The 17,292-nt window shown below is 39.7% G+C and overlaps 1 protein-coding gene across 1 annotated transcript in view; it reads right to left on the reverse strand.

The window, feature by feature from the left end:
- LOC139696602 (uncharacterized) overlaps positions 1 to 17,292 on the reverse strand; it is a 230,286-nt gene that overhangs the window by 109,393 nt on the left and 103,601 nt on the right. Inside the window, exons 3-8 of the mRNA XM_071595411.1 lie at positions 16,569 to 16,632; positions 12,740 to 12,904; positions 12,546 to 12,611; positions 12,074 to 12,314; positions 11,348 to 11,473; positions 9,029 to 9,344 (exon numbers count right to left, since the gene is read on the reverse strand). Of these exons, the coding sequence (XP_071451512.1) occupies positions 9,029 to 9,344; positions 11,348 to 11,473; positions 12,074 to 12,314; positions 12,546 to 12,611; positions 12,740 to 12,887 (897 nt within the window). The 5' untranslated portion in view covers positions 12,888 to 12,904; positions 16,569 to 16,632. The remainder of the gene's footprint in view (positions 1 to 9,028; positions 9,345 to 11,347; positions 11,474 to 12,073; positions 12,315 to 12,545; positions 12,612 to 12,739; positions 12,905 to 16,568; positions 16,633 to 17,292) is intronic.

Here is a 17,292-nt window from a genome sequence, read left to right on the forward strand (position 1 = left end):
ACTCACCAAATCACGCCACCATCCTAGGATTTCGAAAATGTTTGAGGCCATCATTCCCAGTGGGTGGACTCCCTCATCCTCTCAGCACCACAAATGCTTATTTGCTCAGTATATTAGCGTATTTCATAGCTAACGGATTCATTTAGAGGTTAGCTCACCATCTGAAACCCATTGGACAAACTCGATGCATTGAAAAGCTCAGCCAAGGGTCGTGAATAATACGGTCTACACTTTGTTAATATTGTGTGGAATGTGTGTTCAAATTTCCACAAAAAATCGGTGTAACTTATGATAGGTCACTATTTTCTCGCGGACATCAAGAAATATACTTCTTTCACATCCCAGATCAGATCCTTTATGAAAGGAACGAAAACAGTATGTGCGCACTCTGGAAGATTGAATTCACTTCGTAGTGATTTGAGGTTTGTGATATATTTCCAACATCGCTTCCGGCTCGATGGTGCTTACCACCCGTATCGTTGCCGGTGCAGACCTCGTGAATTCCGCAAAAAAACGGGGAGCGGGAGCTGCTTAGATGGGACTGCTCCGCGCACATGGCATCAAGACCTCCCTCCATCCCCCGGAGGCAAGATGAGGGGTGTCGAGGAGGGGAAGAGACTGGCAGAATTAATTCTCTTGCGCCGGCGAAGTGTTTGTAACATTCGAGTATGTGCTCATAGTTAATTGTTGGATTCAAAATGGGCATATGCAATCAGTAGCCAACGCCATCTCAACTTCTCCAATAACTTTAGCAGAAGGACGGGTGGCGACCCACTGATAGAGACACAATTAAAGTTATTTCCATTTCGAAGTAATATCTGACAACACGCTACATTTATGACTTACATCGGGCTGTCTACGTCCTTTTAACAATTCGGACGGCACCCTCCCAATTTTTACCAAAGTACGTCCAGTCTACGCCCGGATGAGTGGTCAAGAATTAATAAAGAGTTCAACTATGGCGTCGTTAAAGGATAAACTTGTTGCTCCCCCCTCCCCCGCCCCAAGGGAGAGCCGGGAAGGACTCCCTGCTTCCCCTTCTGACGGCAACAATTGGCGCATGAAGCCAAATGATGCCTTAGATTTCTGATACCCGCCCTCCCTCTCGAGGACGTCAGCCATTTCGGCCGTAATACGCTAAAGGGCGACTTCGGACTTTAATTGGATGGTTATCGTCACGGCCTATGCCCTCCCCCCGACGCAGATTTTTCATCGCCGCCCCCGCCTCAATTACTGTCTCCGCTGATCAGCACTCCCGCCCACGAAGGGGAGCAGACGTCACTTCCCTTCCCTCGTATCGGGGTGATTATTTCTGCTGCTTATCGGGGTGCTCAATCGAAAATATTTGGTGGGTTCCTACTGGTCAATTGGTAGCGACCCCCTAGCGGCGTATCTCCAACCCTGGGATGGGCCCCTAGTGGCTCACCGTGATGGAGTATCCCTCGTACCAAAGCTGCAGGAATGCCTTTATTTTCGATTGTGTGATTCCAACTTTTCAAGTTTTGCAACCCGAACTTTCTGATTTTGTTCGAAAGGTATAATCTCAAGAAAAATTCATTTTATTGACTCTGGGACAACACACCTGCCGAGGGTTAAGCGCTGAGCCTCTCTTTGATCTTGCGTCAAAGGAAGAACTCTGCCTTTAAATTAGCACAGACGATTAAACGACAACCTGAAACGTAAAACGAGGTCACAAAATGCAAAATTTCATGAAGAAAAATGTACTTTTTCATTATTTTTATGGATTACATATACATACAGGGAGGAAGCGGAATTTTTTGGGACTGGTACTAGGAGGTAAGTACACACATACATGTACATATATCATATGGCGGGTTTTCGTGTTTGAATATGTGTATATATACGTATATGTGTGAGTATATATGTATATATATATATATATATATATATATATATATATATATATATATATATATATATACATATATGTGTTCCTATCCCTTTTCCTTATATCTATTTCTATGTGAATGAGTATTTCTTCGCCGTTTGGCGGGATTTCATGTTTGGATATATATACACATATACATTTGGATATATACATATATATATATATATATTTATTTATTTATATTTATAAAAACAGCGAAAGAGACAGACTAGATGGTACCGTTCAAATATTCGCAGCAGAACACAAAATACTGATTTTGTGTTCTGCTGCTACATCCACGTCTTTTTGCTTCCGCTAAAGTACGACACGCATTGATTGGTTAAGTTGATTGGTGTTAAGACGCATCATGTTATTGTATTACTTCTTTTGCTTTCATAATCTTTTGAATATAGCAGTTAAGCTTGGAATTGTTCTCGTATGAATGAGAATTTGTTCTTAATGAATGTTGTTTTCGTGACCAAGTTTGGTGCCGAGATGTTTCCTGTAATTATTTTAGGAAATCAGTTTTTAATGTGCTGTTAATAATTCAATCGGTTCGCAACCTGACACTGTCTACCGGCATATAAGTATTTTAATAATAATTATCGATCAATTAGGCTATATTAGGCATAGGATAGTAGGGATAGCTTGATTAACTCACACTGTTTCCCGGGAGTGCATACGGATTCTAACCACACTTAATCCTCATGACTTTGTAATATTTAATTTTATAGAATAAGAAAGGGAAGGAGTATAAGTAATTGGAATGTAGAAGACTTCATTGGGGTGAAAAGGAAAGAGTATCAGGAGGCATTTATTAAAGGTCTTAGCGAGGATACGGCGACGAGAACAGCAGAAGAAATATGGGAATATCTCAAACAAGGAATAAAGAAAGCGGCGAAAGAAAGCGTTCAATAGGAACGGTAAATATAATAAGGGTTTGGAAGCTATGGTTTACAGAAAAAATGACTAGGGAGATGAAACGAAGAAACTGGAAGTACGTGAACGTAGGATTAGGGAAAATTTAGCACAGTAAGCTAAAAAATAAACTGAGGCGAGAAACTAACTGCTGAAAAGGAATGGATGATAAAGTTTAGAGTAAGAAAGTTGTTGTAAGCCTTTGAAGGAGAAAGACTTCGAGTAAACACGAAGAAAACTATGTATCAGGTAGTCGGAGGAGATGGAAAAGATATTAATATGTCCCAAGGAACTACTAACAAGGCAGTATAAAAGCTATACCATTCAGGCTTAGTACGAATGAGCAAGGTGTAGATATTATGTAAATGCTACTCCAGACTGGATGATAAATTTAAATGTCAAAATTAAGGAGAATGGAGCAGAGTTATATATATATATATATATATATATATATATATATATATATATATATATAAGGAAATAAATAAGAAAAACTACAGTAGAGGCCGACTTATGGGGCAATCAGCTGGATTTGAGTGAATTACTGAAAAGTAAAATACAATCTGTGGAGGTGGAGGAGATAAGATGAGAAACCAGAGTCCGAGACGGAAAGGAAAATAATGAATACATTAGACAAGCAATGAACATGAAAGAATCAGTGATAAAAATAATCCAGAGACATGATCTCTTCAATAGTGTGGCAAAATTCAAAGATGGGCGAGGGAAGATGATCAAGACATTTGTTAGGATGTTCACCAGCAGGAAGAAGGAAACGTGGACGTCCTAGCATGGAGAGCAGGTACAGCCTTAATAATGAGGGATTGAGAGGTGGAAGATTGTAAAGACCGAGAAGACTAGAGGACGAGGGTACAGGGTAACCACCGAAAAGAGGGAAGGACCTTAAAACCAAAGTCTTGTTGAGGGTCACTCATCACCCCTTACTTTGTGCAGCATATCATCCATCGAACTTTAAAACTTGAACTCCAGGGTGTAATTTGCCCAAGAGAAGGCTGAAATACGACGTCTTATCTCTCTCGCACGCACACACTCTCCGCATTTATTTTTCTAATACCTACACCATTGATTTTCAGAATAGATTCCTGTAGATATTTGCTGTCCGTGATATTCTGGTCCCCGGCTTACAGTGCTGCGGGCTGCGGAAGGAAAATGTTTTCTCGCATTTACTTTTGTTTGCTCAATGTGCCAATACTTTCAATTGAATTCGAAGCAAAAGCCTTTGGTTAACGCGGTTTTTCTGAGGAAATAAACTGCTTTTTTTTAATTACGACTAATTATCATCTAGATTTCTTCCATTTCATAATTTTCACCGTTGTAACGAATATGATTCTTTGAGGCTTTCTGGAGGGTCTATTGTGAATATTCGATTTCCCCATGCCAATTAAAAAAAAGTAGAATTTCGATTATTGAAATAAATAAATCAATAATCATTTTGAAGTTCTGAAACACGAATTTATGGAATATTATCAATATATAAGTAGTTTTTTAAATGTTTATCTGAAATTTAAACTAATGTTTCATCTATAGGATTTGGAAAAGTATTATTATCAGCTTTAGAATACAAAGTTATAGAATTTCGTTTTATTATCTTTGTCACGGAAGAAATTTCAATTCCGGTGCCTAGCAGCAAAATTATAAGAATGGCGTTAAATTTGCATAGTAATTTTCCTGTTTCTGTCAACATTAACGCACAATTTTTAAATGAAAAATGAATAATTATAACATTTCAGCACCAAATGCGCGTGCAATTTTAAAAAATTGATCGACGAAGAAGACTCAATCGAATATTATTTATTTAAGTTTTCAGGATTAACTGCCATGGGGAATTTCCGTCACAACGCAATTCGCCTAGCGTCCCCGCTTTCGTTTACTCGCGGTGCAATTGACGGATGCGTCCCGCATGATTAATCGCGCTCCCCAAATCAAACCTAGTGGCTACAACTTTAGGTTTGAGTCCTCCCCAATGAGCGAGAATGAGAGCAGTTTCGTGTAACTATTTAGCCGTTTTCATTTTGTTCACTACTCTGTGGAAGGAACGATTGATTCCCCGTTAATCGTTTATGCATACATTATTCATCATTTAATGGCTAATATAAGTATGAGTGAATGAATTTTCGGATCTTTAGTTAAATATATGAATGTTTTCCTACGTTTTATTGAAGGGCAAGAAATTCTTTCAGGTAATTTCTGTGAGAGTACGAGACAATCTCTCTCGCGAGGGTCACTCATTGTCGAGCACAAATTCAAGCGAGAGTGTAAATGAGCAACTAAGTCGGTTGATGTCTATTTAATTATATGTTAAATACATTTGCACATATGCTTAATTATATGTTAATACATTTGGCTATAAGCACAGAGTCCTAAAGTGCCCACTGGAGTCTCGTGTTACTCCCTTACTCTTATTTCGACGTGACCTCAACGAAAAACCGCTTGTACTTTTAATAGCTTTTACTACAATCCGCCGGCCAAATGTAAGTTTTAAATAGACATGCTACAAGCTATTACATTAATCAGTCAAAGGAAATTAGCAATTCTAAGCCAGGTCATTGAGTAGTTCTCAACACTTTTAACAACCTCTGTCTACCATGAGAGTTATTAAACATAACAGTTTCAGGTTTAACTTTGTGGAATTCCTCTTTTTTCCGCCGCTATTTCTAAGAACGGTGGTGTGTTATGTTGCGCTCTTCATTTAATGATCATTTAATTGATATTAACTTTCTCAAATTTGAGCCAGTAACCTTCCAATACATACCCTCCCCCTCCCCTAGAAAAATAATAGGCTGCTGCACCTAAACTCAACTTACCTCTCTCCGTTACTCCCCCTATCTTATCCCCTTTCCTCTCCCTTACTCCCTTCTTGGAGCCAGACTATATAAGTTGCAAAAATGTTCATGCATGTTACCTGATGATGATGCACAGAATCGAAACCATGGTCGCGAAATATTAAATCTTTATTGTGGAAGTGTTAAGCTTTTTTACCCTCATGAGAATTATTAATTATATCTACCGTAAGCAATAAGTATTTCTCGATAAATTAAATACATTTTCCAAAAAGATTTACCTTCAAGCAACAAATTAAGTTTAGCGCATGCCACAAAAATTGGTACTCCATCTTAATTAAATTATAAGATAAATATATTTAATGAAGGGAAAATATTTGTAAAATGTAACTGAGGTTGAAAAGGATCGTTGAATAAGGATTTTTATCGTATGCTTTGACAATATGAGAGAGCCAGTTTTGAAAAAAATGGAAATATCCTGTTACTAAAAAGGAACGCTATCAGAAATTATCACGCGATCAAGAATTCCGAATGTCTGAGTTCCTGAGAAACGATCTATTGATGGAAATAATGATTGTTGTACGAGGAAATCATCACGGAATCCGGCAGCCGATTTTATCCTGAGAGGGCTATCTATCAAAAGACGGAAAGTGACGTCATTCTACGCCGTTTTTCAAAACACATTTTCAACGGCATAACTGGACGATTAATTGAAGCACTCGATCTTGCTTGGGGAGAATTACGGTCGAAGCTCCTGTTCCAAGGATTCGATGCCGGTGACATATTCACACTCATCGCCATGCCATTTTCTTTCTTTAATTACGAATTTTCTTATGGTGGATAATTTTTCAATTAAAAGTTTCTTTCACGGAAATGTATCCGCGGCGCGAATTTATTGAGACAGGGTTTCAGGAGGTAAGGGTGTATTCCTACTAATGAATACGTGGACACCTCTAATTTCGGGCTACCCGCAGATCTCTGAGATTATCATATACTCTGCTGTCACGATGCATCTACATGATTTAAACATAATACTCTAGTACTTAAGCTATTGATTAGTGTTCATCAAAAGCAATGCTCTTTTATGCTATCAAAATGAAGGTTTTTATTTTTTCGAGAACTTTATTATTCCCTGGATAATATTTACAGAATACTTTGAAATCGTAATCGTTTTATCAGCTTATCGAATATGTCAACTTTCATTCCATCCCAATACATCACGAGGAAATGAATGAGTAAAAAACATCATAGCCTCAGCATCTGCAGTTGATTTCATAAATATCACCGATGGAATCACTGCATACATAGGCGCACGCAAGGTGACCTCGGACTTTCTCTAGCTCTCGCTTCACCTTATATTCCCTACCCTGGGTTCTGAAAGCTCCCCTTTCCTTCCCAAAGCACATGCAAACATCACAACCTGCTTAGAGTCAAAACTCATTTGGCCGTTCCTACATTAACCAGAGGAATGAAGCAGAATGCAATAAAGTTAATTAAAATGGATGAGGTAGGTGCTTGAATGGTGCAATGCTTTTAATGTCACAGCGCTAACATATAAATAATGGCATCAAAAGGAGAGTGGTAAAACCGAGTGGGATAAGCATACAGGACACTGGAATAAAATAGTTTGCAAAAAAATCCGTAATAAGGCAAGAGGTAAAAAAAAGGAAACTCATAAAGGTTGTGTCATAAACAAATAAGAATTTATTTAAATACAAAATATATTAATAATCAATAAATTGACCAGAGAAACTCAAAAATCATTAAAAATGGGATCACAAGCAACAAAACACACAAACAAAAACAAGCCTCCATTTTTACAACCGTACTTCATAACACCATTGGTCTATGCTCAGGCAAACCTCCATCACAGAGAGGCATCATTTTGCTAAGCATGTTGTTTATACATTAACTTGAGTTTCAAGCAGCAAAAAATCAATAAATATTATAGGGAAAGGTTTAAAACTTATTTAAGCAACCAAGCCTAAATCAACATCAATAATCATAAAAAAAACATTATATACAAGGTATGAATGGGAATATCTAGGGAGTCCTGAGGATGACAAGTAATATCAGCGGGTCATGCCATAAGCAGTAAGTAGTATCCATTACAGGTTACCCTTTCACGATTATTTCAAATGTCTATTGTACTTCTGATGCATCTTGGCATTGACAATATCATGTCAAAATATATATCAATGTATATTCATATGAAGAATAACTGAAATAATTTTTCAGTGTCGAATCCTCCAGACTATTATATTAATCATGGTTAAGAGAAACTTGAGGGATAAGCATAATAGTGACATATATGTACTTGCTATATATTTTTGGGATATTTCACCAAAATTGAAAGGGATTTCATTGTTGTAACTCTACTGTTGTAATTGTAGCTTATGGCATGACAGCTGTGCAGTAACTTCAGGTAAAGGGCTAAAGGTTGGTATAAAAAAGTTGGCTGAATTCGCTAACCTTTTAAGAGGAATACAATATTGAAATTTCATTTCCCCTCAAAAATTATACAATTTACAATGAATTACTTAACACTGCAAATATAAATAACTATAATACATAAAAAATAAGTCTAGTTCTTTATCTACTGTAAATGCAGATAGACTCAGCAACTCTTAGCAACAAAAAGGTTTTTGGGAATGTTACAAAAGAATTTCACAAAAATGTTCTCATATCTTGTGTGGAAAAAAGTTTATGAGGTTTGAACACTACTTGGTGCAAAAGAAAATAAAAATGCTCGAGAAATACAGACAAATGTGTGGAAAAATATACATGATGTTCATCATCATTGATGCACATGGCTAACTAAATTGATGAATTCACTCTTTCCAATGATTTTCATACACATATGTTTACCGGAAGATGGATGAAAATGTTAGTCGATATTCTGATTTGCATTAAGAACCCCTTGATGTTAAAAAGTTCTCAGTGAAAATACCGACAGTAAATCTGAAACACATTTTCAAAAATTCCATTACCATAAGAAAATTTACTAAATTTTTCCCTAAGCTGCCCTGCTAAGTTGATTTGAATCAAGCATAACCCACTGAATGATTTTAACAAGAATATCAGCTGAGGGATTACTGTTAGAAATTCATGCACAAACGATTTTTGGTGAATATTTTTCCATACATTATAAACATTCCCATTGCCTTGAATAATATCCTGCACTTGCACAGTATCCATAGCCTGAGGTACAAGGCGTATTTACCAGGAAATAAATTACCACCAAATTTAATTCAACTCCATAGAAGGGTATTTCATTATTTGGAGCAATTGATTGACTTATTGATTGATTCCAGTAGCTTTTTTATCTCCGAATCGTGAGAAAATACCTCATGCTAAATATTCTTCCATCAAGACAACAGCGGTGTTGTTCAGTCAAGTGCTACACTAGTATCCCGGAACCAACCTCAGCATTGAAGGTGACTTGTTGTGGCAGCTGGAGCCTTCGAGGTCGGCGCCTAGCACCATCCCCTCCAGCACCGCTGCCACCAGAGATGTCACCATCAAATGCTGACTCTTCTCCCGTGTCATGGCTTTCTGAAGCGTGACACTCGCCGGGGAATGATGTGGGGCGCCTTGGTGCTGGAGATCCCATGGCCCTCATCCTGTGGCTCGGCAGCGTAGCAGACGATGTCATCCTAGTACTGGTGCTCGCCGCACCCACTACTCCATTTGGTGTAACGCGCCGGTACACCTCAAGTGTCAGGTGATCCCGACAGGACCTGAAAGTTCCAATCAATCTCCATTAGTTACGTTTTCATTAGACTATCTTTTTAAAATTGATGTTCCATCGATTTCCAATTCAATGAAATGAAAGAGTTAGAAAACTTAGAAGGAATTTTCACACCAACAAATACATTGATCGACTTCTGAGGTCAACCACCTTGATTGTTGAGAGAAATAATTCCTTCGCCAAATATGGTAAGAGTGAATGAATGAGCTCGATGTGGTAGGTAATAATGAAAGCATGTTTGTATTTATTAATTATGAAATTATTGCTAGTTTTGCTGCAAAATTCATAAAAATCAAAATTTCTTTCTTAATTATTTCTTATTATTTATGTGATTCAATTGTAAACTTAATCTCGATTGACTCAGTTAAAAAGAGTACAATATTTTCGTAACATGTGAAATATCAGTGTACATGTATTTGTGCAATCTGCAACTATTTTATGAAATGAAAATTTTTTACTTTCCGAATTTTTAAAACAGATATATCAAATTTTAAGTTTTCAATATTGTTGCACACATTTCAGCTTGTGTCGCCATGGTTATCGGGTTTCGCAGGCATCGCAGCCGAATCTTTAGCCCCGAAGTCGAAAATTCTATCAGCACACAGCTGATAAAACCTTCGTTACATTGTGATGAATTCTTTACTCCCTTATATTTACAATAAAATAGGGTCCAGTCACTCATTTAAAAAGTCGAAGAGCTTTATCACCGCCCTGATCCTCTCATCAACTCCCTGTGAAGCTAGACTCACGCTGACCTGGAGCGGGAGTATACATCCTCCTATTTATTGCACGAAGCCCTCGAGGACCGAGTTGTTCCGAAAAATAGACGAAATAACAATCTGATGCGATCACGCTCCAAAACATTTGAACAGTCTGGAAGGCCACAGCATTTACTAAATTCCCGACTTTTCTCAATTTTCGTGACAAATAAGCCGTATTTTCCCCAACTTCTCTCCGGAGTTAGGATCCAATTGGATAGGTGGTGGTGAATCATCCCTCGTCACGGCGCGTTCCACTGAAGTTGGTCCCGCCCTATTTTTGGTGGTCTCCCGAACCCCACCCACGATGGTCTTTAACAAACAAGAACTACTGATCTCACAATGGCAATGAGCGTCGTTCTCATAAAAAATTACAAATTGTCAAACCAAATTCTTAGTCTTTCAAAACATTTGCCTCATTTCCCGATATTTCTTAATTTTTTTAAGAGAGTAATTCGCAAACTTTCCAAAAGGCGTTCATCAGAAGGGAGCATTAGGACCGAAGGTTCCGAATTATTTCTTAACATCAGAACCGTAGATTACAAATTATTTCTGTACGTCAGAACCGTAAGTTCATGATTAGCTGAGTGCATTGACCAAGTGACACGTCCATCACTACTGCATACCACACCTTTGTGGGGTAATACCTTTTTTACCGCCTAAATTCATTTTTTATTCCACAATAAATGTTACCGCTTTCCATTTTATCCTGGAATTACCACATTTAAATGAATAAATATGCGTATTATATTTAATATTATTTCTTGATCCACTGATATCACTTGATCACTTAATAGCATATTTACAACCAGTTATAGTCTACCAACACTCTACCTATTAGGATATAATTTGAAAATTTTAAAATTCTATCTTGCTGAAAATATGTTTTGGAGTACATTGCAGAAATAAAGTACCTATAAGGACGTGGTTTTAAGAGATGATCAATCAATTGAACTCTCGGGAATATTGCCGAAAACCTTTTCAGCATAAGTGCTTTCCTTAATTTGCTCCTGACAGTGGTTCACAAGCCTTTTATACCTACGTTCTCAAGCCCTTATTGCCTCGTTTACGTACAATGATGTTTGGATAAAAGATATACATTCGGGATATGACACAGAGGTTTCAAAGCGTCATAAAACATTCAAAACGCAACAAATCATAAACTAATGTAGGGTAGGTAGATAAGGTCAATACACATTTATATATGCAATTTTCAGTGTCAATGACATCTTACCGTATGAGAGAGAGGATTTCATCCTCGGGCATCGTAACAACATTCTTCTCCCCAACGAAGATAACCAAATCCCCAGCTCGAAGTCCTGCCTTGTCAGCAGGCAGCCCGCTTTCAACTCGTTCCACTCTAAATAGAGAAAATTAATTTCTCAAATTAGGCAGAAGTCATGAAAATTTATAAATAAAGAATGAATAAGTTTTTAGCTGAAGGGCAATATGAAAAATGAAGTTATGTGCTGAAATGACAAATATAAGTCTCGCATTGAGCGAGAAAAAGGGTTGATGCTCACTATTGATTACTAGCTCTCAACGTGCACCACATTGAGAGGAACATGGACAGTAAGAGCAGCCAGTTGGGTCATCATCCCTAGGATTCAATTGGAAGGAGCAAATCCGAATAGGTGAAGAGACTATGGGATTGGCCGCGATTTGCTTGCAGACCATTGGGGGTCATATGCCATGAGTTGGCACCAATTTGTTTGTCACATTTATTTCATTCGATTTCGTTTTGATGTATGTCAAGTGGCGTCAAGTGACGTCATCTTTACCAAATGTTTTGGCAATAGTTGGAAAAATTTGTAAGAAATGATTATCAATGAAGCGCTAGCTGTCAGCTGGCGGTAATGGAAGCAAATGACGAATGAAATGTGACATTAAAATGAAAGCATTTGAAAAATGGTGAATCACTGCGCATTCTTCAAATGAAGCCCAGATGAGCGATGCTAACCTTGGAGGCTGGGTCCACGCCACAGAGAATCCATATCCCGCTCCCCCGGGTGCCTTAATGAGTCTTCGGGTGGTCGTGAAGGGCGTTCGGCCCTTGGGCGAGGGGCCCTTCCTGGCCAGCCGGACCCTGGTACTGCGCTCCCGGCCGCCTTCACCCTCCTCTTCGTCCTCATCCTCCTCGGCTTCAAGCTCGAGGTGCCGCAGGAAGCTATGATCCTCGGGGACAGAGGCCGGCGCGGCTGCTGGGGTGCGGGAAGAGAGAGAGGAACGGGGACGTGAGGGTCAGTTGCAATTCCGTAAAGGGCCCAGACTGAACCACGGGCCATACATCAACAACAAAAATACTACTCACTTGCAAATGAATACATGCAAAAAACAATAAAGCCAAGAGGCTATGCTAGAGGAAAATATCAAGAGATATGGATAATTAATAAATAGGTGATTCAGTTAATTATTTATTTAATTAGAATTACCTGAGGCGGATGTGGAAGCCACAGCACCTGCATCCCTAGAAGTTGAAGCCTTTCCAATCTCCATGGCTACCGAGAAGAAACGACAACATTGGATGAGTTATTTAAAGCCAACCATTACAAGGATAAGCACAGTATTTCATCAGGAAGAGGGAAAGTGATGAATACATTGATTTGTGAAGATAATTGGTACTCACCATAACCATTTGTATCCTTGTGTTCTACTTTTTTTGGCCTGAACCTCCTGTCAACTGGTTCGTCCTCTTCATCATTTAAAACACTAAATTCCAGCTCATCGGTGCCGTCATCTTCCTCGTCCTCGTCCAATTTATGCCCAGTGGCCATGCTCGATGACGGACACACTGAGAAGAAAAAACGAAGCTTTGAAATACACTTTCTATCAATCTTCAATTTTTTTGAAGCAAACAAATAATCCAGATTCCCAAGCATGGAGATTCTTTTACCAAATACTACATCCAAAATTGAGTTCACAAGAACATGAATTTTTCAAAACTGATCTATTAACCGTGAAAAAGAAGTTTTCATCATATTTCAACTTTTATGATAGGGCATTATTTATTTTGACAACAAATCGGAAGGTCATATCTAATGAGATTGGAGAGTGAGTGTACGAGATTCACTGGCTGGTCCTTGTTCATGGTGACTATGGTATTATGTTTACGATAAGCTATGATTAAGTTAAACATCCGGTACAGAACAGCAAGCGAGTCGTTTACGAAAACTGAACGAACCACACATGAGCTACGCAATGCACAATCATGTTTTCGTGGACTACATTTTTTTAATGCTTGGGAATCCTCTGGTGGCCCTTGTGGCCTTCCGACAAATGCATACACTTTCCCCTTGCCATAAGGTGTCCGGAGGGAACCAACTGAGAAAGGCTACCGGATTAGTTCGGAGTAAACCGATCAAAGATGCATAGATTTGATTAAACAATCGCTCAAGTTCATTAAGTAAAGAATCTACCCTGTTATTTTAAGCGATGATATTAATTTTCTTTCATCACAAAAGAACCACTACAAAAATTTCAGGAAAACATTCTCGGATTAATGAAATCTTTGGTTAAAATCAAACATAATACGCTTAAATCCACTATTCATCGAACAATTTACCAGCGGACTCAAATTCACCTTTTCCATCGACTCTTCTCATCCGAATAGCTCGAAGGAGATGAAAGAAAGTATCGAAACTTGAAATATGATTCCGGGAAACTGAATAGGCGTCCCGCTAAAGGCGAAGCCTAAAAATATTCGCGTCGTCTCCGTATTAGTCCGAGTCGCAATCTTGCTGGGGTGCATTTTTCTCCAGCCCCCTCCCCTCCTAAAGAGTTTAGGTTTCTTCCACTCACTTTCCCTGGCAGGGGAAGCTGACCGCACTCCAAACACAAGGAGATCGTGAGACAAAGAAGAAAAAGAACTCGCTCCCACGAAACTGGGAATCCAGACAAATCGGCGGGCGAGCGCGCGTAAACACACCACACCGCTGAATTTGGTCCATCGCGAGAGAATCGCGAAATAAATGCGGGGTGACGAAGGCCCCTTCCCCCATTCCATTCCTTCCCCCCCCCCACAACCACCCTTCGCCCACCTAGAAAGCCTTTCGAGCGGCCTCGGCTGTTTCCCCGGCGGCGTGGCGGAGGCGTTCGATATTTTCCCGGAAGAGGGTCCGCTTGCGATGGGGTGGGGAGGGAGGGGAGGGCGAGGGGGCGGGTGAATGGGGGGAAGTGTGGGTGGTAGGGGGCGGACGAAGGGGACTGAAACGCCGTGGAAAACGTCGGAGGGAGGCGCTTTAATGGATCGTCGTCGAGGTCGCGGGGGTGAGGAGCAAGCCTCCCCCCTCTTTCTCATCGTAGAGACGAGCCAAGAGTGAGTGAGGAGCAAATCCCAACGAGGAAGCGTTTACGGCGCGTTGGGGGGGGGATCCTGGCGCGGGGGCAGCGGCGGGCAAAGCGGTGCCGCGGGGAAGAGGCGACGGCAAACGCCGCCGCGCGTCCATCCCCATGCGTGGGCGCCCTTGCCAAGTCGTGACGGTGGCAGAGGCACGCGTCAAAGGGAGGGTGCATTATTGCTCGTTTACTCCCACCTGAAACGCATGAAATTAAGGCAAGCCCGCCCGGATTTAACCTGCTCTCCCTAGTCTAGACCGCCTTAATAGAGTTGAGGAAAATTTCCTGGGAAATTGCTCTCATTCCACCACCTAAAAATGATCATGCCGGCGACGATAAACATTACCCCTTACTGTCGAAAGTGGAAAACCCTTCAATCCCTTCCTCCGACGATCAGTGTCTGCGGATGCCGAGATATCCAAGAGTGGAGAGACGCAACCTACACGTATGACCACATCATCACCCAAATGACGATCCAAATAAAGCAAGCGCGCGGACGGTGCGAGACACTCAATTACGAAGTAATCTTAAAACTCTTTTAGATAAAAATATGGGTTATTTGAATCTCCTAATATGTTTATGAAGTTAAAAATAACAACAAATTAAATCCTAAAACCATGATAAACCCCGTAAAAATTGCAAGGTGGGAGGCTGGCAACATGTGGAATTAAAATTCACGAGTGCGTCAATAAGGGAGGTCGGAGGGAGAGCGGTTTCGGCAAAAGACGGCACGACGAGAGGGTGAAACATGGGACTATTCGGGAGTGCAGATACTTGCGGTGCGAGGAGGGTCGTTGCGAAGGGGAGAGTCTCGGCAGACACGGCCCAAGCCCTCGCCGGGCAGGCTGCCGCGCGGCGCACCGGCGATAGCAGCTGAGCGGATCGCGGTGCGTTTACCGATTTTTGCGACGGCCTCGCGGAGAAAGAGGTTCGGGACGTCGAACCGAGGGAGGCCACAAAAGGGGAGCACACACACATTAATAGGTTAACTGGGACGACTTTCGCGCCCCCAAATCTCTGCTTATTCAGCAGAGGAAGACATCGAAGCGTGGTAGTTGAAGTACAGGAAAACTATGTTTATCATTCAATTCGTTTTATCGGGTATTCTGAGTGTTATTTTCATATTCAGACGATGACATGGTTTTGCATATTTAAGTCACAGGTTAGATTTTGGTCAGAAGTCTTTATTATTTTGCTAGGGAGATTATGTCCACAGAATCAATTAACGCCTTTATTTATTTATTTATCGTATTTATCATTATCGCAAGTTACCACATCGTGAAGATAATTATTTAGACACCTATTTATTGTAAATTCATAAAAAAATGGAACGGGTCTTCCTATCATTTTTATGGCAATGTGTGGTAATGGGCGCCGGATAAAATGCTGCAAACTTCGTTTCGTGAGGCAGTAATTGTGGAAAAAAGTACTACTGACAACGAAAGTCATTTCTTCAAGATCATTATAATAATTACGAGGATTATTAATGTAAAATGCTGCCAAACAAAGAAGGAAATCCTATTTTAGTTTAGGCTGGAGTTTTCCACCATGGACCAATTTAGAGTGGCGTATATAATCAAGTACTGTATTCTATAGGTGATCTTATTTGGTGTGAAATAACATATCATAGAAATATCAGAGATTAAAATTCTTGATTTTAAGGTTTGTATTAATTACATCCGCAAGTAATACTTGAGGAAACAGCGCACAATTGAGTTATTTTCACTTATAATTACTTAGCTACTTCCCTCAATTTTATTTTCAAAACTACGCATACCCGAAGCGTAATTTGATAACTTATTAAGTCCTCGTGATAAAGGGGAACATCTACTTTCCTTAATGAGACCCATATACGGTATATTCTCGGCAAGAGAGTGATTACCGAGTACAATTTCAATTTGATGAGGAATAATAAGCTTGTGATAATTAGAAGACGAATAATAAAATTGTATCATATGGGCTAGAGGGGGCATCCAAAGGGAGAGACGACTTCTTATTGATTAATCCAAGTTATCTACGACACGGAGGGTGGGAAAAAAACAGCTCAGCGTCTTATATATAATCAACGCGAACGGGAACTTGGGACAGGAGTGAAAAGGGAACTTAATGCAAATACTTACGGGCTGGCACGTTGCGTATCCTCCCGGCACTCTGCGAAAGAAGGCGGAAAGCCCCACGGATATCCTTAAAAAAAAGATAACAAATTTCCATCAGTGAGAGAGGAGAACAAGCAAGGCTTATTTCACATTAATTAACGAAAACAACCGCCATAATCATCCCTCCGTGTTTGTTTTGACCATGAAATAAAAATAGTCACGAATAAACTCGAAATTTAATTATTCAAAGTGCTCATTATACAACAAGGTTATTTTTAAACTTTCTGTTTATGGTTACTTAAAAAAACTAGGAAGGAAAAATGTTTACTATATTAAACAGGAATGTCAATTTCCAAATTAGAATAAAATGAAAACACTTTTGTGAAGTAATTAAAAAAATATATAAATCGACCTTTTTTCTCCATACCCGTTTTAATTATTCGTCCTTTTCAGCACAAAGCATGTGTTTCATGATTAAATAGACGAAAGAGACCCGATTCCCCCTTTTGGAATGAGTGGAACCCGTTGAGAATTAAAATTCTTCTATGGGAATGAAATGAAAAAATAGTTTATACAACTCCTCATGCTGTGATTTTCCGTTTCCCCGTGACAAAATAGGGGAAAGGCAACCTTTCTAAAATCACACCACGGAATCGCGCAGCAGCCTGGTGGGTTTAATCTCTATCTCGACGAAGAGATGCCTTACAATGTATTTAGCAAGTATGATGTGAATTCCTGGAATATACTA

The sequence above is a fragment of the Hetaerina americana genome, unplaced genomic scaffold (genome assembly GCF_022747635.1).
Source record: "Hetaerina americana unplaced genomic scaffold, ioHetAmer1.1.p SCAF_1, whole genome shotgun sequence".
Lineage (NCBI taxonomy): Eukaryota > Metazoa > Arthropoda > Insecta > Odonata > Calopterygidae > Hetaerina > Hetaerina americana.